At 36.1% G+C, this 22258-nt stretch overlaps 1 protein-coding gene across 3 annotated transcripts in view; it reads right to left on the reverse strand.

The window, feature by feature from the left end:
* Window positions 1-22258, reverse strand: part of USP32 (ubiquitin specific peptidase 32) — an 81173-nt gene that overhangs the window by 44454 nt on the left and 14461 nt on the right. For all 3 annotated transcript variants that reach the window (XM_037371336.1, XM_037371345.1, XM_037371327.1), the window contains exons 2-5: window positions 13665-13792; window positions 5332-5437; window positions 4617-4735; window positions 1154-1313 (exon numbers count right to left, since the gene is read on the reverse strand). In XM_037371336.1, coding sequence (XP_037227233.1) covers window positions 1154-1313; window positions 4617-4735; window positions 5332-5437; window positions 13665-13727 — 448 coding nt within the window. In that variant the 5' untranslated portion in view covers window positions 13728-13792. The remainder of the gene's footprint in view (window positions 1-1153; window positions 1314-4616; window positions 4736-5331; window positions 5438-13664; window positions 13793-22258) is intronic.

Below are 22258 nucleotides of genomic sequence, written 5' to 3' on the forward strand. Positions count from 1 at the left end.
GGCAGATCTCAGTTTGATACAGCTGGAGAGATTTTTCCCAGGGCTGATGCCTAGGAAATTCAGAGGGTTGGTTGTTTTTTTCAGCATACCTCCTCCTCCACCTTGTCTATTAGACCTCAGAGTATTTAGTGGTCTTCTGTAACCTCCATGTCTACTGCAGTCTGTCATGTAATGCAAATAAATTACCTGCCTATAAACTTCTAATTTTATTATGCATTTTCATTTCAGATGGTCAGAACAGAATTTTAACGCTCAGATTTAAAACCAAGAGAAAAATCTGTATGTTGCTTTATTCAAGTAAAACACCCATTAAAGAGATTAAATGCCATGCTGACACCAACAAAGAAAATTATGAGAGTACATAAAATATAACTAGATTGCTCAAAGCACTTGACATCTCAATAGCAAACACCCTTCTCCCAGGGATACCAAAGTCCCTTAGATGCTTTACTGTAATGTATGCTTACATTATACTTGCATATCAAGTATAATTTATCAGCCTTTTGTTTTTACATTTAATTTAAAAAACAGCCGCTCCTTCTTTTACATTAATACAGACATAAGGAAGCACTTGTACTTTGGAGATTATTCCTAAATGCAAATTCTGAGGAGGCTTCTCTTTAGTTAATTTAGTTCCCTGACTAGATCACATGCCAGGAATATTACTTATTCTACTGCAGAAAGCAAATTAAAAGGTAATACTTATTTTTGAAACTACCATTATTTTCAGAACCCTCAATAGTTTTACGATCTACTCTATCTATAAATATAATATAAAATGAGTATTAATGTCAAGTCACTTTAGATAAATTTAGTATTTGTCAACGAGAAGATATTTTCCTTTTTAGTTTTTATTTTTCTTAATTTACTTGGTAGCAAACTTCTACTAAAAGAAGTGTTGTAATCTCAGTATTGTTATCTCTTAAAAATAATGACCTGTGGTGTCCTTGTACATGACAATGTTTTACATGTCACTGCACAAAAAGCAGAGAACGAGTTAGCACAGAGAAGAAATTTATCTCACTGAACAAATTCCACATAACTCATCAAAGTAGTGAGGTTTAATGAACAACTGTGGAAAGGCAACAGTTTGTGTCTGTGAATTTCAAAACAGTTTTAAAAAGGCACATAATAACAAGCATCATTTACTTACAATGTGTGACTCCAGCCAGGGTTTGATAGAAGGTAGGGGTATCACTATCATCAGTGAGTGTCACATACACACCTCCAGACAGCAGCCAACGGGAAAACGTGAAAGCATCTTTGTTGTGCAGCAGCCAAACCCTGAACTTCTCATAGTTTACCTTTTCACCCTTTAAGAAAAGTAAGAAAATGTGAGCTGTTTTTCTCTGCTTTCTCAGTGCCAGTAAACAGGAACCATCCAGCTGTATGAACAAGAACTGGGACAATCTCCTATAAAAATAAGTACTAAAATATTTTTTTTTTCTTTGGAGTCATGCCTGTTTTTCTATTTCATTCTGAAATAGAGCACTGGGAAGGAAATTAGACTCCTCATCTCTCTCTGCATTTCAACCACCTACTCAATGTGGCCTTTGGAAAGTAATTTACTCTGAACCTCAGGTTAAAGGGATTAGATGAAAAATAATTAATTATGACTCAAAATAACAGAGGCTATTATTATGAATTTAAATTTATTACAATAGATAAAAGCACTTATGTGCCAAAGAACAGATGCTACAAAATCATAAACATTCTGTTATATCTGAGCAAGTATACAAACTCTTTATGCAGAAAAATTAGATTTCTGCATAACTAATGGTATGATTAATCGCTGCAGTAGCATGTCAATTTTTTGCCTCTATTGACCAAAACCCACTCTGGAGCGTACATGTGAACAAGACATTCACTCCTAACTCAGTCTCTCTTGCTGGATGTCTCATGGAACTGCCTGTTCAGAAATACACAAAACCCACAGATTCACAGAGTTTAAATGATGGAGAGGCTGTTTAAAGCATTTAGCTCAATGGTTTCCAAGCTGTGGCCATGAAATCATAGGGATCAGCAGACTAATTTCTACAAAACCTACAAAACTAACTAAAATAAAAGCAAACATCAGTAGCTAAACTTGTTAGATGGAGATCCTAATCTCCATGAAAATAAACAAGGGTCTGCAAAGTGAAAGAGGTTTCAAGTAACTGATGATTTGAACCTCCCTAATACCACAGACCATTAAACTTCACTGAATTATACCTTAACATGGTCTAACAATTTGCATTTGCCACGGACTATCTGCAACTGCAGAAAACTGAAAATCCACTACTTCCTTTGCCAAGTTGCTTAAATGGTTAATTACCATAACTGCTAAAACATTTGCTTCATATTCCAATTGTAGTGGATTATTTCAGGATCCAGATACTCATTCTTTTTATGCCTCTCTTTCCTAGATTAAAGTGTGTTACATTTTTCTCCAATACATACATGCAGAAACACCCCAATACTTCTACCATAGACTTCCACGTGGCTGTAATTCAAGGAAATCAAGATGCGACATTGCTATTTCATCACCAATTTAATCTGTATCCACATGACTGACTGACAACACAGTCCTAACCTTCCTCTTACCAACACTGATTCTGACTCTTCATCCCTTCTCTTTTGTGACCACAACCACATTAGTGCAGTCATGTGGCAAAACAGATCTAGCTGAAAAATAACCTACAGGATTAGAAGCTACAGAAAAAGGGCTTACTTCTCAGCCAGATCAGTTTCCCAATCCAGTTCATCAAGGCATCATATAAATACTTGAACCAGCACAAAGGCAGGAGAATGAGTGACAGTCAGGAACAGGGTAACTCAACAACATGGACTTTACAGGGTTTAGCCCATAATGGAACCACTTGCTTAAGCAGAAAAACCTCAACTGCCAAATCAACAGAGAAGAAAAAAGCAGCCCACTTCTTGGTTTGGGGTTTTTGGTTTGGTTTGGTTTTGGTTTGTTTTGTTTTTTCTCTAACAGTTTGGATCAGAGGCAAGATCATTTTCTTACTGCCTGCTCCACTCTACTTTCCCTCTAGTTTTTGCACTGCTTTCTGTAAATGCAGCAAGAGCCGTGCCATGTTTCACTGTGACTCTGCATCATTCCAATTGATTAGAGGAACGACAAGGAAGAAGAGGGAGAGGAAAACTTTGGACAGGGGCTAAAAAGCATTTGAAACAAGCAATGTTTATAGCTGAGCCATGATGGAACTTGAGCAACCCCAGCAATACAGGTATCACTGAATTTGTTTCCTGTATTTCAGAAACAACAGCGAGGAAAACTCAGATTTTAAATCTTCTATTTCTAGATGACTACATGCAGTAATTCTGAAGAACAGAAGTACCTATAAACATCATCCTTGAAAGCATAAACTCATCCACCATACGGCAGGAAGGAAGGCCCACAGCAGGAACATTAAACTTTCTCACTCTCCAGCAATGACCTAGTATGATTAACAGGCCAGTAAATCCTGCTGAGTGGGTTATTACACTATTTTCATTTAAAAGAAAAATCAATATACAGCATTTTCTTGAACAGGAAAAATGGTACAAAGCCAGATTGATACTTCTCTTCCTGCGAGTCTTCATAAAGTATTTCTGGATTTCTTGGACAGTGTGCAATTAAATTTTAGGGTACAATTCATCACATCATATTGATGGGAAATTATAAATAGGAAATACTGAAGTGGGTCAGCTGCAGAAACTGGACTGCGGTATACATATGATTTATGATTTCAGCCAAGAACGAAGAATGTAATCATTGCCTACAAAGCCAACACGATACCGCTGCCAGATTAAATGAGTCTGCCTCAGCCAATGGCCACAACCAAAGTTATCTTCAATGAAGTACAGTAACATTGAAGGTAATTAGGTAATCTGATATCCACAAATAAAGATTCTAGTCAATCAGTTTTTCAGTGGAATGTATAATAATGAGTAGATTTTGCTGATGTATAGTCCTCTGATAACAAATGAAGTGACCAAAGCACAACCTGATAATTCATCAGGATCAGTAGTGCCAAAGAAGTACCTGTGAATATTTAGAAGTAGCAATAGCCTGTTTTAGAGGAGGATTTCAGCAAGCTTCATAAAGATTACATCTCTCAAAGCACCTGAAGCATAAATAAATGTTGTAGCTCCTGGCAGGCAGTGAGACAAAAGTAATACTATAAAACTATTATTTTTAAGCAACCACTGCTGGCAGGCATTTTTAAATCCAGGATGCAGATTTTCTTTCCCTTCTCAGGTCTGTGTTCTAGATTTCTTCCCCAATTGCAATAAAACGTTCACACTAATGAATAAATTTCCACTAGCAATATTAGTATTTAAATTTACTTGATAACATGATTACCCTTGGGAAATTATTCTTTTAAACTAGCACAGTAAGTACAGTACCATGGAGAATGCCTACATTTGTATACCAAGCTGCTATTCACATCAATACAAATTACATGCACTATTACAACATAAAAAACTATGAGCTTTTACCCAATTTAACAAGGTCAGTTTGTTCCCGTACATGCACAAGCATGCACACATCAGAGAAAAAAACCCCAAACTACTCAATTTAATTTTCGCTTTTTTTGTAAACGTAGTCGGATAAAACCTGTATGAAATACCTCAGAGAAACATTTCTTGAGTGACTCTGGGACCTTCCCATCAACCACGTGCAGCATCTTCTCCATCTCTTCACGGACAACATAACTCCCAGATTCATTAGAAAAGAGACTGAAAATGTCTGAGAAAGTAGAGATATGTTTAAGCAATTACAGTAGTTACATTTTTCAAAGATTTTGTTTACAACTGGCTGAGAATGCCAAAGGCATTCTAGTGCAACAACTAAAGGACTAAAAACTTCGGTTGATTCAATTTCAATATAGCTCAACAAAGTTTAGGTTAAGAAATAGCTCCTTTTTCTTTTAGCATTGTCCACTAAACAAAAGGAAAATAAATACTATCAAGTCAGATTAACAAAGAAGACAAAACAACAGAAGTCAGTAGGCAGATGCTTTCATTTGTTTTGAAAAATATCAGTGCTGTTCTCCTTCCTCTGCCCACATACAGCGATCAACAGTCTTTCTGTAGGATCCTAACATTTACATTCATGATGATTTACCAAATATTTCATTTTGGTGAGTACAGAAAACAAAAATGCACTGAATTTCATAATATACAGCTTAAAAATGTCTAAAAATATTTCTACCTTTATTGGCAAATGTATTTTACATATAAATATTGGGACTTAATATACCACAATTTGTTCGCTTTATATAAGTGTATTTTACACTCACTATTGAGTATCCCGTTGTTACTGTTCTAAGTTACATTGCTTACATTTTGCTTTCTCTTCCTCTCTGCCTCTTGTAAGAAGAACTAATCCAACTATCAAGTTATTGAAGTGCAGCCCCTTGGATATTCCTCCAAATGAACAGTAGATAACCTAGAAGAATAAAATAGAAAAGTTAACCAGAAAGTTAACAGGGAGAACAGAGATGTCAGAACTAAAGCAACAACTTATACAGACTCACCTCACATTCAGCTAAACACAGTTCTAATATTAATTCTGTTACACTTTGTAGCATTTCCAGTACTGATAAAATAGCCTTGCCAGGATCTTTTATTTAGGGAAAAACAGGTACTTTTAATGAACAGCAATACATTTTAAAAAAAAAAAAAAGTTAGAATCCTCCAATGAAGACAGCTTCTTGCTTGCTCACTGGTGTTATTTCCTCAGACTACTTTATCAAGATAATAAAGATGAAATCTCCTCTGGATAGTCTCAAAACCATCAAGATGTTGTTGGAGTATCAAGTGTTTCATTACCCAGTCCCAGGAGATGCACTTCCAGTTAAGCCATCAAAAACTACTGCTTCAAAAAGATGTGACAGACAAAAAAACCCAAAACTTTCAGTCAGCTGTAACTTACTATCTTAACTTCACAACTGTTGCTAGAATGACCTTTCCAGTTTAGTACCCCACTTTAACAATAGCATTTAAATCTTTCTTCCAATAGAAAGTAATAGAAATCAAGCCGCCTAGTCAGAAGTTACTCAAAGATCCACACCAGAGCAGCTGCCAGCACCAACACAGCCAGCGGAAGGGATGAAGCATTTACCTTTCTGCACACTTCAGCTTAACTCACTCAACAGCATTTTAACAGTGATTCAACAGTGATATATGAGGTAAGAAGGAAGTAAATCATTTTAGGACAAACAGCAACTACTTTTAGTAAACAAGAATTACCAGCTCACTTATTCCAATATATTACTTCATCTTGCTTCCAATACTACAGAGCACAAGTGAAAATACATATGCTGTATTGCTCTTCAAACACAGACTCCTGCAATCCCAAATCTATTCCTACAAGCACCAGTAGTCTAACAGTACCACAAAACAGAAATCTGCATTAGGTAGTAGAATTTAAAGCAGTTAGAACGTATCAATTATTCTTACACTGAAGAATTATTTCAATGTCTTTGTCTTATAATTTGATTTTCTTATACGTATCACAGTGAGCATCTAACCATAAAGGGAAAGCATTAAGTCTAGCTGATGGGGAGCTATTACAGTGGAAGACCAGAACAAAGTGATTTGTCGCTGATCACAGTTCGGATAGCAGACTTATTTGCCGAACTTGGGTTTTATATAACTTTTTCAGAGGGAAAAATAAAGGAACAGAGATCAACTTCTATTAAGAAAAGTGTTATGCACATTTTAAATTGTATTTTCTTTGCTTGCATCTGAATTATGTTCTAAATAAACAATATTAAAACCAGGACATGCACACACAGTTATGCACTGCTTTTTAATTTTTCTCCAGTAAAGCCCTGAGTATAATCTTTATAGGAGAATTTAGCCAAATAGCAACAGCAGCAGACTTCAGAGGTTAACAGAGCTTCAGAATTATTGTGGCTGGATTCACTATTTTGTGTATCACCCACAAAGCAAAGTGACGCATTAGTAAGCCATGGGATGAAACTCCACAGATCTTAACTACCACCCTCTATCTCTTTCCCCCTACCATCTGTTTTTAAATATATGAACTACAACCAGACACAATCCTAAACAGCTAAAGCAATATTTTTAACTTCTTTTGACCTCTTAAGCTCTGTTGTGTCTTTTTTCCCTTTGAAACTACAAACGCTTGCATAATAAACTTTAGGGGTTTTTTGCAAGCCTACCAAAGAAGCCATGACACATTGGGGCCCCCACAGGCAAAAATCCACCCATCTGCAGAATTAACACACTATTTATTTTTTTTTAAGCTTCCACCATAACCATCAGGAAACATTTACATTCACAGATGATTAGAAGGCAACAGTGAGAGATGGTATGTGCAACTGGAGTGACACTTGTCTTCTAGACTATTAGCAGTGCTGGAAAAAGTGCACACTAACATTATCTTAAGTGTGTGACATCCTGTGAATCTACCTAACAAGTTACAGTTTTAAACACATCAAAACAATCTACTTTTAAACCATCATAAAACAAAATCACTACAGGGGTGTAGAAATTCTCATGTCAATTAGGACTTCAGTTTTTAAGTTTAAAAGTTGTTACAGCACAAAATCTACCACTGTATGAGGAACTCCCACAAACAGCAGAAACAGGATCATAAACCTACTGGATGTATCCAGTGAACACTCTAGTTAATAAATTTCTCTTTGAAAAAAACACGGGAATAATTCTAAACCAGGTTTAAAAATATAAATCAAAACTACATTAAAGTACAGTTAGAATTTTACCTCTTTGCAGACACCTACTGCCTACAGTTAATTTTCTTTTATGTACTTCCATCTTCTGTCTCTCTCAACACTGTAGTTTAACTGCTGTTTTAAACCACTGCTAGCTTTTCCCCTGCCCCCAGCCACTCATTCCCACCCACACTCCACTTCCAACATCTACATTTATAAACATCTACAAACAAACATTCATGCAGCACAACTATGAATGAAATCAAGGGAGCCAACCTGGGTCTGAACTAACCATTTCTATTATCAGGTTTCATTAATCTAGCCCAAATTAGGTGACCTCAAGGTGAGAATAAGTAGCCAGGATTAAGTTGACTGTGAAACTGGTACAAAATAACTACATAAATGACATTTCAAATATTACAAGAGAACTTCTATACACTACCATGTGTAATCAAGTGCAGTCTGTTATCAGTTGTGCCCTTCAAAGGAGTCACAGAGCACAACACTACAACAAAGTGTAATAAGGAGGGATCCACTTCTCAACAGGCTGAAATCCCCTTGCAAAATGTGAATGCGTGTCTCCCAAAATAAGACTGGAAAAAAATTTACCATCACACTGATGCAGATCTATATGTCAGGAAATTGTTCACCAATGAACTAACAGCTGTCAATATTTGTTATTCTAACTGTAAGCTAAAAAATCAGTAAAGCACTTCAAAAGAATCTGCGTCTTTTATACCGATAAAGAAACATGTAGCAAAATTTGTTGCCAAAAAGGTTTATTTACCTTAAAACAAATAGCTGAACACTGGAAAAAGACATAAGAGAAAGCAAAATCTTACTGCACTGTTAAAAAGAACAGCTTTTGAGATCATCTGCTGACCACTATTTGTTATTAAAAATGAAAATTTATCTTCCTTAGCAGTTTAATCACTTTCAATAATGTTTCATACTAAATTACTCGTAAATCACAAACTGACAGTAATCTGACACTTTTCAGAGACAGATCTGAGTAAAGATGGAAACAAACTGACAGCAGTTAGAGGAAACCTCTGTAAGCGGGTGCAATAAAGTCACTAGGCAGCTCTGAATCTGTAGTTTTTCCTATTAAAAAAAGGCAGAAGAAATCAGCTGAAAATTCCCAACAAATATATTATATGCCTAATAACTTCCACATCTGCAGAGGCTGGCATATGACTCCTTTGAATCTCTTCAGTATAATGTTGTAGGGCTCAAAAAAGAGCTTCAGAAATGTCCAGTGACAAAGGTCAGACAGATCTGTGTTTCCTCAAGTTCCTCAGCTGAAACGAGCTGGGATTCAACAAGAGGTTCACAAGGTTAAGTGAAACAAGAAGAAAGTTACTGCAACTAAAATCCCTCTTTCTATCCCCCTCTTTGCCCTCCAGTAACAGCAATCACAGTGCAACAGCCAGAATCCTCAAGCACAAGTGAAGGGAAGATGAAGAAAGCTGAATACCAGAGCCACGGGAATGAGTCACTGCTCTTGGTATCTCAGGTGTGGCTTCCACCTCAAGTGAAAATTAAGCCAGGACTGGGAGTGACCAAATAAAACCAGCAGTGGGCCTGGCAAGGGCACAGGATAGATCTGACTAAGCCATCCAGTGCTGTAGTGGCAAAAAGAAGAGAAGGAAATACCTAACACAGACTAACTACATTAATTTGCAACTGCCTTTTATGTTTTGGGTATAACAAGGTGCCTTTCCAGCAATAGGAAGCAGACTAGCAGAATTCATTTGCAGAAGGCGTTCTAGACAACCTCCGAAGAAGCATCAAGCAGCAAAGTAGTAAAAAATTCTAAAATTTTGTTCACCTCTCTATCACAATTATTACCAGACATAACACTGAAGCAGATTCCCCGAAGACACTTACCTCAATATAGTTCTCTGTATGTTACCTTCCATAAATCCCTTCCTTGTCCACCCATCAAGCTATCACTTTTCATTGCTATCCACTTAAGAGTATTAAAAGAAGTCTGAAGGCAAGTAAACGTAAATGAGGCCGATAATACAGAATGATCTAATTCTGCAGAAAAATTATGTAGAACCTGCAGTTTCATTCCACTGTAAGACACAGTGCTACCTAAATACATTAACTTCCCATAGGGTGCTCAGATCATCCTCTTCTATTACTGAAGTTTAATACATTTACAAATGCTTCAAGGGCTAAATTATTAAAACTAAATTTGTGCTCTATTTGCCACAATGATTGTATATGCTTCATGGACAATGTCATGGCAGAGATCTGAATTCCACACTTTCTACATCTAATCATTCTGATTTCACAAGATGCCTTCAAGGCTACACCACATATGTAAGCAATTTACCTTTATATTACATTGGAATCATTACTTTTTTAAAACTATGCAGTTATGTCTGCCACCCATTATAGTTGAAGTCTTAATATAACTAATTTTGATCAAAAAAACCCCATGAAGAGCACAAAACAGAAGGGAATTCTTACATTTCAGATTAACAAGACTTGCAAGACCAAAAAAAACCAAATTGAACAAATGAGAAATCACTGTTTTTCTTCTATAAATTCTAATAAAATAGTAACTTTTCCTTACCCTTTATTCTCCACCACTCACATTTAGCCCTTCTATGCTTTGAGACTTTTCTAACAGCTATTTCATAAACCAACTCAAATAAAGCTGTATCTTCTCTCCATCAATCTGAAAGCACATTTGTAACTCATACCCATTTCTGAGTTTTTCCACTTGCTTCTGTTGAACTCTGTACATCTCAGTTATGACACCAGCTGAATACCAAATATTACATTTATACATTATTTGAACATAACACATTGACTGATCATGATACAAACACAGAAAGGGAATTCTATGGATAATGTCCAATGTATTAGTATTTAACATAGGTTATGTAATTGCAGCCATAGGCATCTAGCACTACTTTGAATTTAGCTGCTTAATCATTCTTTGGGAAGAGTTTATGAACACTGAATAGTTATATCACAGTATATAAGGGAGATTAGTTTGCATTTCTAAGGAAGGAGCTGCACAGTTTTTCACCTTAATGTGCTATTTGGAAAACTTCTAATAAGATGCACCATCAAACTATGATGCAATTTTGTATTGTCCAAAATTACTTAATATGGTTACACCTTTACTTAAAATAGCCACACCCAGACAGTATGATAGCAATTTTCATTTCCGCATGTACAATTTAGTATAATAATATGGTACACAATCTTCTTTTTTTTTTTTTTTTTTTTAAATAAAATTTCAGTCTGATGTGTTGTGTTTCATGGATAACTGAAGGTATAACAATCTGGTTCCTCTTCTGTTAAAAACAGTCTATACAAACTGTTCCCTTGAGGTCCAAATCCCTGGCCCTGTGCCCATACACTCTAGAAGTAAGCCTGCTGGAAGAGTAGGAGAGGATGCTCAAGGCATTATATTTTGGCTCCTTTCTCTACAGCATATAAAATGTCCTGAATTCTTTCCTGATTTTATTCTTATGACCCCTCTTCTCTCCCAGCCCTTGAGAAGCCTGTGTTCTTGTTCTATTGGCAGCCTCTTCAATGTGTCCTTCGTGTCCGTGCTAGCATCATCCCTCTTCTCTTTGCATTACTTAGACTGCTGCTTGTTAACCAATTAGGTCACATTTGGAGAAAAAGATGCACTGACATTTAACTACTTAGTAAGTATCACAGAATGCTGTGTATAAGCTGTCTCACAATTATAATATATGTAGGTACATATAAAAGGTATAAAACTAATTAGTCATTGAAATGACTGCACAGGCCAAAGGTAGGAGGTCCTTTCTCAACGTTCCTCTCCTCCTCAGTCTAAAATACAAAGCTACTAAAAATGCTTTCTTGAAATATTATCACCTCCTGTGGACAATATTTTTTATATTAAGGTGCCTACAACTGCATACGGTAATTGCATTATTTCCTTAGATTTAAAAGTAATTCCCGTGTTCATACATCTCTCCACTAGACCAGCTTTCCTGCAGTTAAAACAACGCAAAGACAGCACATCTCAGTTTCATTTTATTAATATCTTCAACTCCATTTTTCCAAGAGATCCTTTCAGAACATTACTGTCCTGAACATTTAAAAAATATTTTGTGTGCATGACAATCATGCAAATTGTTTGACCAAAGTTCCACTGGCTTCAATTCTCTAGTTTATGTCCCTGCTTTAAAACTCTGTGTTTTTAATTTAATGAATTCCTGAAGGCCTATCACTACTCAGATATGAAAAACTATTATTCAAAACAATGCAGAGAAGACAGCCCAGCAATCTGAGGCTCAAAATGATCAGTTTTAATGACTGAAAGGCTGAAAACTCAGAGCAAGGCTTTAAGCTGCCTGATGACTTTGCCTGCCTTTCCACATCCTGAAGCCAGGAATTAAAACACATCTCTCAACAGTATGAGCAGGATCAAATCCAAATTTACAGTGTTCAAGCTCACAGATATGACTACTGCATTGCCTAAATATGAATAGTGTAAGTACACAGTAATTTGTACCAGAATTCTGCGATGTCATCAAAATGGGCACATCGACATCAAAAAGCAATTATAATTCTTCCATTAATTTTATTTCACCACCAGCAAACCAAGAACTGCAGTATAACTATAATGAGCGTAAAAAGAGATAGTCATCACTAAAATCGTGTCTTTAAGGGGAGATTTTAAAAAAATTAAGCAGAAGGTAGCCAGCAGACGTTTGAAAACCCAGAGTCTCTATTTGTCACCAAAAGTTGACTTCATGCAAATCAGTAATTTGATCCTTAAGACTGGTATAAAAGGGATAAAAAAAAAGTACAAGTTAACTCACAAAGTAAAATTCTTAACATATTATATTATTTCAAACCAACTGTATATGGTTTGGGATACATTTTTTGTTTCGTTTTATGGGCTACTAACAGTCAAAGCATCCAGACGACACATACAGAAATGAATACTGAAGACCTGTTTTAAGCTACGGGCAGATCATATACTTTAATTAGATAGCACTAACACACATTGCAATTTTTCCTGTTAAGTGCTTGAATACCCACATTAAAAAGGAAAAAATAAAATCAAACTGTTAACTATATCCCCCTCTTTGGCAACACTTAGAAAAAACAGACAAAAGAATGGATAAATGGTTAAGCTTAGAAAAAAAGTAATTCTACCACAGCGTTAAAACATTTAGCAATGCACACTTCACTATTCACATTATCTAAACAATACTAGAAGACTTTTATGCTGCCTGTGAGGTCAATAACACTGAAGACACCAGAAATAGAAGCTGTGATTAGAAATGACATGGAGCAAGATATCATTTGAAAGGTTTGTCTAATCTTTTTCCTCTCTACCAACAATAATTTAATTTCTCTGTCAAGACAGAAGCAACACTATGAAAGAAAATAATCTTTCAAACATTAATATGTACAGGATGTTACTACTATTTTTTTATATCTATATGCATACAGAATTTATATCCATGTAGCATATTTTGATTCTGGGTATTCTTCAGTTCATTTATACATTTATTATACATGAAATTATTGTTAAGAGCTTGTAGAGATTAATATGCACTTTAGAAAACAAAGTAAAAGCCAATGGAATCTCAGAGAAACCAACAGCAAGTGTAACTCCAGAGTAAATAAAATCCTCCATTATAATGGCTATATAGAGTGTTAAAATTTCCCATTTTACCTCCCCAAATCTACATCTGGACCTTCAGGTTTATTCAAAGTCATCTGCCACTTATTAGTTGGGACAGATCAGTAGCTCAGTCAAGCACACATCACTGACAACCCATGATCCAAGTCTGGAATATTATCTTCAGATAGATAATGTACATTGTGATATTGCAGGCAAAAGGGAAATTAAATCATATCATGTATCTGTAGAGCCATATTTGTGTGTGCACATCTATAGGTGTACATTATCAACCACGTATGCCTCCCCAGAAAACCAGCAAGTTTATAGATTACCTCAGCAACTTTTGGAGGGACTCCATCACCAAGAACTTCCCTGATGAAGCACTGTTGAGTCATATAATATGAGAGTCCACAAGTTCTCTTGAAAGCATCTTTCAGTCGCTTTAGCTCTATGTCTGTAACTGTTGAGTGAGGAGAATGAAAAAAAAAATTTGATCAGTAAAGATGACATAGAAATCTAATACCTTAAGGACTCTCAAAATCCTATATGCCTTAATTTCCCTTCCCAATAAAAAGATAAGAAATTAAATGCATGATTTCACCTAAATAGTGGAAAATCTGACTACTACAAAATGAGATCTGATAATCGAACCTTCCCCAAAAGAGGGAAGTGAAGTAGACCTAAGGTTACCATCAATGATTTTAACAGTTCACTGCCTAAGTTTTCTCTGACTACAATAGCATATTACAATTTTTTCTAAATTAAACACCATTATTGTCACACAAAAGGAAAATAAGCTTGCTTTATGATCAATTTTACATTGCGTGTAAGCCAGAGAAATGATCTGTAGCCAAAAGTGATGAATATTATTAAGAGCAGCTCCAGCAGCATGCTTCAAGTAGTTTCATCTAGCAACCAGTCTACCTTTCTGTATATAAGAAAATATATTTAATCACCACTTACATGCTCATAAGACAGTACAGCGAAGCATGAATTTGACAGGAATACTACAGCTAAACTTTGGACTAAATGTATTTCTTCACCTAAGATTATCCTGCACAGTCAAAATCTTCTTGCCAGCTAAAATCTGTTCAAACTTGTTCACAATCTGTAAATGTGAAAAGTTTCATGACATCCCATTTATACTTGCACATGAGCTTCCTGAAAAGCAGAGACTGCTTTCAGGTTTTACAAGCATAAAGCAACTTTCTAACAAAGTGTTTAACAAGGGAAGTATCTCACTGAACAAAACAAGTCCTTTGTCAAAAATCAAGTTGCAGAGAGTAACACACCATGACCTGGATCCCATGTAAGTTAATACATAGTGCAGAAAGACCTATTTACCACCTAGAAGCCAAAAGAAATGATGCTGTACATGAAAGCTGTTTCACTGTATTTATAGTAAGGCATTTTCCTTACCCTGATATAACAAGCTAGACAGAAACAACGCTGACATGGCCAAAAGCTTGTCAAGCTTTTTGTTAGCCAAAATAAAACAGAACACTTGAGAGCTTAATCCAAGCACTCTCTTTAAAACTTCTACATTTCAATTAATTCATTCATCAAAAAAAAAAAAATTACTCCTTAAAAGTAAATCACACTGAAATACTCGTCCCTAATTTTAATCCTAGTCAACATTGAAACAGACTAATGTCTTCACTTAACAACTGTGTTTGAAAACAGAAATCAGGTTATGGTTCTTTTAAAATTTTGTTACAGATTCTGGGTATTTTTGAACAGAAAAAAAATAAAATCAAAGGATCTAAGAAACAAACCTGAAGTATGAGCCACACAGCACTGGTGCCATTAATTAGCAGGGATTTGGCCAAAGACAGACTCAAGATATTCTCATCACATAGCTTGTTTTAATAAAACAAGTTTACTTTAATTATGTGGCAGAAGAATGTTGGTATAACTGTTACCTGGCTTATATGGTGTTTAAATTCCCCTATTTCACATTAACATCTGTCCACAGAGTCATTTTCTTTCTTTGTGCCTTTACATGGGATGCTCTAATGAATGCTCAAACACTGTTCGGCACACCAAAGTTTTCCTCCAAGATTTTCCCTAGCTAAGGTGAAACAGACTCTCAGATACAATATTTACAACCTGAAGCAACATTTTGAATTACAGAAACAGGAAGAAAAATGAAGATTCTGCAAAGAAACGAACCTTCATGCCACAGCATTTCCTCCAAACCCTTGCAAGAAATTAACAGAACTTCTCAATCAGAGGGATGCTTCGCCTTGTCTCCTCCACACCCCCTATGTACAACGAAACTACAGCAACTTTTCAGCCAACAGGAACAACTCTCCACCACATCTTTGAAGAGTAAAAGCTTGGGATTGCTAAGAGGTAGCTTCTGGCTTCATTATTTTGGCAAGGTAAAGCAACAACCTAGACCCTACACAAAATCTAGCAACAGTTCTTTGAAGAAAGCTGATTTATTTTGTTATATGCATGTGCACGCACACACACAATTTTAATAAAACCAGACTCTACGAACCAGGTTTTTTTCTCCCCCTCTGTTAATTTTTTTGAACTACTCACCCATTAATCCAATCTGGTTTGTGGTCATTTGGCAAAAAAGTTTATATGCAAACAAAGCATTAACTAACCAGATGCTTAAAGCTTTACACATATTATAATAGACTTTCAAGTAACATGATTATTTCTTACTGTAAAAAGAAGCTTGAAACATACACAACATATACAGCCACTTAATAGAACATTGCGTCATTACCGGCGTTTCCAGGTTTAGTTTCCTGGCTGCACAGAAAATCCAAATAATTTTCACTAGAAATTTTGAGCAAAATTATTTTTTTCCCCAACATTTATTTATAACTACTCATTTTGTGTCCCTTGATCCAATTCCTTAAAGCTTCTCCCCAGCATGACATCATAGCGCAGAGCAGCAGAGGCGGCTCTGCGTGAACTCAGATGCACATCAGCACAGTGCTGTATCTGTGCTGCACCAGCAATCCCCGCAATTTCGGGGCAGAGCAGTTTTGCACAACTCTCGTTACCTTCCAGCTGCTGTCACTGCTGAGCCGACTTGCTGCAAAAGCACTTCGCAACAGGAACACAAGTACAATCTTGCTGAGTTATACTTGTGTGCAAGTTTCTTCTAGGATTAATTAAACAAAATACAACAGCCCATTGCCACGTAAAACTTCCAATTACTGTTTTAATAGAAAATTTTATTTATCCAATAAAAGTGATATGTAATAGGCTAGAATATGAAGTGATTTTAGTCAGTCAAGTACCTTCATAATCATAAAATTTACTGGCCCTTCCTTTGAGATTTACCTGTGCTAAGAGAAATTAAAAGTAATTTGTAATCTGACAACCTTAACCGCAGACCGTATTAGTACTCCAGAGATATTTTATGTAGCACCTTACATTCCCAAGTGCATGAAACATCGTATGCTCCGAGTCACTGAAACGCAACCACCTTTCTGGTGACAGAACTGCATAAAGCAGTTACTTCTTGCGCTAAACTGACGCAACAAAGAGCAGTGAATTAATTTAACCCTGGTAGAGTTGCTGTTTTGCAGTGTTGCAGGACAGAGAAGGCCTCTAAGCAAATAGGTCTCACTGTATTGAGTAAAGAAGACAAGCAGAGCGATGAAACTTTGACCGACTACATCTTGGGAGTAACGTGTACTCCCAAGAGCACTGCAGGCAGCAGTCATCACTGCTTCCTAGAGCACCCACGACTGCCAAGTGTGTACTTCAGGCAGTGGTCAAGAATAGGAAATTGCCACACATACATAGCTACCGTGAAACACAGAAGTGACAGAACTCCTACTGAAGGTGAGGAGAAGGTTGGGAAGAAGGCTTGTCAATCAACACTACCAAGGCCTTCAAAAAGAACTGTCAATTTATCATTTAATAGTAGATAAGTTGATACTGCTAATCGACGTTACATTTCAAGATTAAGTTATTAGTGCTAGAGACCACTAAATATTATTGTTTGCATGCAGAAACTACAAAACAGAGCATGGAATTACAGGAAAGGTAATTACTTCCATTCCTTCCTCAGCACACATTAAAATGACTGATGCTGGCCATTTAAAATTATCTGCAAAGCTTTGTAAAAGTAAGTTCATTATACATTTAGATCCAGGCACATGGAAGTACTACTAAAATCAGCAGAGTATAAATCAAAGATACTATCAGTGTTTACTGTGAGTCTGGAAGACAAATAAACCATTTCAATACAAAATCCCAACACCAAAGTACCAATTACTCAACACAGAGATATAACATGACGGCATGTTGAGAGGAAATAAAACTAGAGTCTTAAATTATGCAAGTAACATTTCTAGAAGCAATACATCTATTACTATAATAATACTAAAGATTAGAATACTCACATTCCCACAATTAACCTTTTTTCCCCCTCTGTTCCACAAGTTCTATGCAGCAAGTATCACAGACCATGGAGATATTTTTAATCCCACCTTCAAATGTAAATGTACGTCAACAACCCTGTTCCCTACACTGACCTAAGTTCCTTCATTAAGTATATTAACTTTTTCCAAAGGCACTGTCTTACCAAACACCTTCAGGAGACAGATGTCTACAAACACCTAAGAAAAGTCCATTCACAAGCTGCTCTCACTAGACAGTTAAGACAGACACTACACTATCAGATACAATGGTGCATTCATAACCTGAGAGTTAAAAACAGAACACGTAAGACTTCCCAAAATAAGTTTATGGTAGTCAACACAGCAAAAGCCATCTCCACATTTCTCCTGCCAATAATAGGTGGCACAACCTCAATATTATTGCAGAGAACGTAATGCAATTGGAAATGCGCCCCAAATTCTTTACACCTCAAGGCTATAGAAGCTTACTTTTTATTGCAAGGTTCCAATTCAAAATAATAAAAGCAAGTTTCAATAGCCAGATACTGTATTCTAATTCTAAAAAATGTATCTGCCCACTTCCAAAAACCACTGCTGAAACAAACAGTCTTTTCCACACAAGGAAAAGTCACAGGCTATGTCATTCTGTCAAGGTAACTTTACCAACACAAACCTCTTCAACGCTGCCTTAGTTGGGCAGTTTCAAATAAAGTTAAAGACAGTTTAACAGAAGATCAGTGCTGCATCTAACTCTCTAGGGAATATTCCAGCTCCAGTTTTCTTAATAAAGTTTAAGTGAAACCATGCAGTCTCAGCTAAAAATGTCACTGCAACTTAAAGTAATTGTAACAAACCTTCAGCTCATCCAACTGCTGAGGTTTTTTTTAGTTTAATAGTGTTACTTAAACATAATGATGTTTATATGGATTTATGACTCTACTATTTTTTTTAAATTCACGTCTGTCCAGGTAATGATTTGTGTAGGGCCTTCCAAAACAGTTCCGTACTGGAAACCACCCTCTCTGCACTGCTTTCACTCCACATATTTATCACCACGTCATTCTGGAGTTTTCCTTTTAGAATAACACTGTATCTGAAACCTAGGTGTCCAGCTCTAGACTTAAACCTTATTTTGCCACCCATATAAAACTGACTTGAGGGGATCCTCACCACCTGTGTCACTGATACAAATGGCAGCTGCAGGGAATCTGTCTCAGAAAAAACACATTAAATTTATGTAGAAGCCTAATGTTAGTATCTAATGTTCAGAATGTGGGTACCTATGTTCCACTTGAAAAGGAAGGCAGGGAACACAGCTGAAGTTACTGCCCTCCTTCTTAAAACTAAGAGGGGTGTGTAAAACCAGGGTTAATTATCTAAAGCATTTACTGTCTAGTACTCAAATTCTGTAATATTTACATGTGCTTAACCAACTACTCTCAAATTTAAAGCCTGTTGTATAAAAACTATAGCCCAAATAGTGTACATAAAGCGATATATCACAATGTTTCTCTTCAAGCAGCAGATACTATTCTTTTTGCTAGCCCTTCTGTAATGTTTTACTTTAACTTCAGATGTACCTGAAGTTCTGTTTAACTAAACTAAGCTGGAGGAAATCAACCCTCAGAGTGGAGCTTTGGCAAGTTTTACAGTTTTACATTCTCTGTTCACTTGAGAAACTTTTCTTCCCACATCCTGTACCACTAATCCCACCCCCATCTTCTTGTCTTTATCTTGGAAAGTTTTAAAATACATTGTGAATAATGTATGGTTCAATGTACAGCACAACCTCTGTCGCTTCAAGACAAAGGTCATACTGAAAAGCACAGGACAACTTTATGCAACAAACATCTGTGCAAAACTCAGCAAGTTGGGAAGCAAATACTTGTCTCAGCAAAAGTTACTTGGATGTTACAAGACTGCTAGTGAAATTTATTATGAGTCATCATAAAAATACGACTACATAACTAAATACACCTAATATTGATACTTTTGTTTGTTCACTTCCTGCTTTGGGAAAAGAGATAGAAGAAAATGGTTATATCAAAGCCAATTCCTCAGTAATCAAAGTACCTACATTGCAATCTTCCTTAGAGACTCATGAATCTAAGCTAAGGTTTGTACAAATTACCTCAATAGTAGGTTTTAGTTAAATACTGTAAGAAAGTAGTTAAAATCTGCCTTTTTTTTTTTTTTTTTTTAATGATGCAACATTAGGAACACCACTGAGGTCAAGAACACAAGAAGCGCCATGCACCACAGTCTCTGCTTGGCACAAGTAACTAGCTTGCACCTAAAGCAAGAATGAACAGAGTAACTTACCTTCCCATCTTTCAGCACATGGCTCCTTTCCAACACCCTTGCAAAGAAGTTTAAAGATTTACAGATGCACTGAAGGGAAGCAACATCAAATATTACAAGCAAGCACTGCTGCTTAAGTTGCAACGGTTTACATGCACATGTTAAGCATTACAAGAAACAAATACACATTTTGAAGGGAGCTTGTCTAAAGGTTAGAAGAAGCGGTTAGTCAGGCTTAATGAATTTGTTACAGCTTATATAACATAACTACTATATACCTTGTCTGTGACATGTGCAATGAGAGAGCGCACAGGATATGCGTTTTAAATTCCCATTTACTATTTATTACGGAAGTCAGACAAGCCACCAAAATACCTTCCCTTACAATGCTTCTTCCCCTGCCCTTCAAAATCTAAGCACAATGATGTAAAATGCTGTGGTGATAGAGTATGAGATACAAAACGCAGCTTTCAAAAAGCATACAGTTGTCTGTTGGACTAAAGAATAAGAATAAAAGCATAGCATTTGAAGTCTTTTAATACTGCCTGACATTCAGGCAAGAGACACTTAACCTCTCCATGTCTTAATTGTCTCAACACTAAAATGAATATAAGTTCCAGCCTACATCAGACAGATGTTTGATAAATGATCTAAGATACTCTGTAAAAGTACTATAAGCTACTACACTGAGAAGCTGCTTTAATCAATAAAAAGGACAGAATCCCAATAGTTTAACTTAGGGTAGGTGGAGTTAATCTGCCATGGCTACTATAAACCAACAGCCAATGAACATAATCTATAACAAACTAGACACAGAAACAACCCATGTACCTGTCTTCTTTCCTTTCACCTTATTAGAGAAAGTAGTGACTGCTGAAAACAAATTAGTGATTTGGTAAGCTTGATTTACACCAGAATCACAAAAGTAACGTGCAAATCATCACTTCCATTAGTACATGTAGCAGTAACAGCACCAAAAAGCTAATAAAATCTTTATATCTCAAGAAACTAAAGTATTTCATTTGGCTACATGAAAAGAAATTATTCTAGCTTACAGTTGACCAGCCAAAAAAAGGCAAATCAAGGCAGAAGATCACAATGTAGTGGCAACACTGGAAATCAAAACAGGAAACAAATTACTGCATAAGCAGGAAGAAAAAAAACAGAGAGGATGAAAAGTTCAGTTAAGGTGAAGGATCAAGAAACGTTGAGCTCATCTGACTAAAGTATCTTACAATATATCCAGTAGGGCTGGTACTTTTTCCCAGAATTGTAACCATCAAAATGCCCACAATAGACACACGTGCACACACACACAAATCTGGATTTCCAGTGTCACTACTGGATGAAAAACAGCTTGCTATGTCAGTGCCTTAAGAAAAACAAAATAAAAACAACAGAACCCCCCCCAAAAAAACCACCAGCCCTGCAGCTCTCAAGTATACAAAGTAAGCAATAATTTGCAACCATCAGCATAACATTGCATTTATTCTTTACTAAAAATAACTAAACCTGAAATCTAATAAAACAGACAGCTTGATCACCCTTCAGAAAGCAAGCAAAATTCACCTACCTCAAGCTCTTCCTGACTTCCAGCTCAGGTTTTAATAATTCCAATATTTTGACTTTTAAGCAACAATTTTACAGGTTCAATATCAAACTCACAGGGCATATAATTCTCTAACCAGACAATTATCTTCCCTGTAATCACTTGCTCAATATTTCCCCCAGGAATCCCCATCCTAGTTATACATGGAAATTTTATTACTTTTTTCATTAGTCTTTATTGTGACTTAATGGCTGCGGTTATGAAGATGTCAAGAACCAAAGCAATTAGTAAAAAGCTTCAGAGGTAAAAATGTGCAAGTGAACATAAAGGATGTTTGGGAACAACCCCAAATAGGAAGAACAAGCTACAAAATACAACTGAGATAAATGAACCAGCTATGACTAAAAAGACAACCTCCACACCCACCCATCCCTGCCAAAAAGAAATCCACTTGAGAATATTTTGGGGGAAAGCACATACAAAAAAATCCTGCCTCCCCTAACAAAAAAATGAATCTACCCTTAAGGAATCTTTCATAACCAGAGCATCAAAACTGGCACCATTCAAATTACACAGCACATCTTGCTAAAGACTTAACAGTCTTAACATTACATTTACTAGTAAGAGGAATTTAAGGATAACAGCAAAAAAGTTTTGGTGGTGTTTTTTTTTTTTTTAAATCAAATTATTCAATCCAGTT

This window comes from Falco rusticolus, chromosome 1 (genome assembly GCF_015220075.1).
Source record: "Falco rusticolus isolate bFalRus1 chromosome 1, bFalRus1.pri, whole genome shotgun sequence".
NCBI lineage: Eukaryota > Metazoa > Chordata > Aves > Falconiformes > Falconidae > Falco > Falco rusticolus.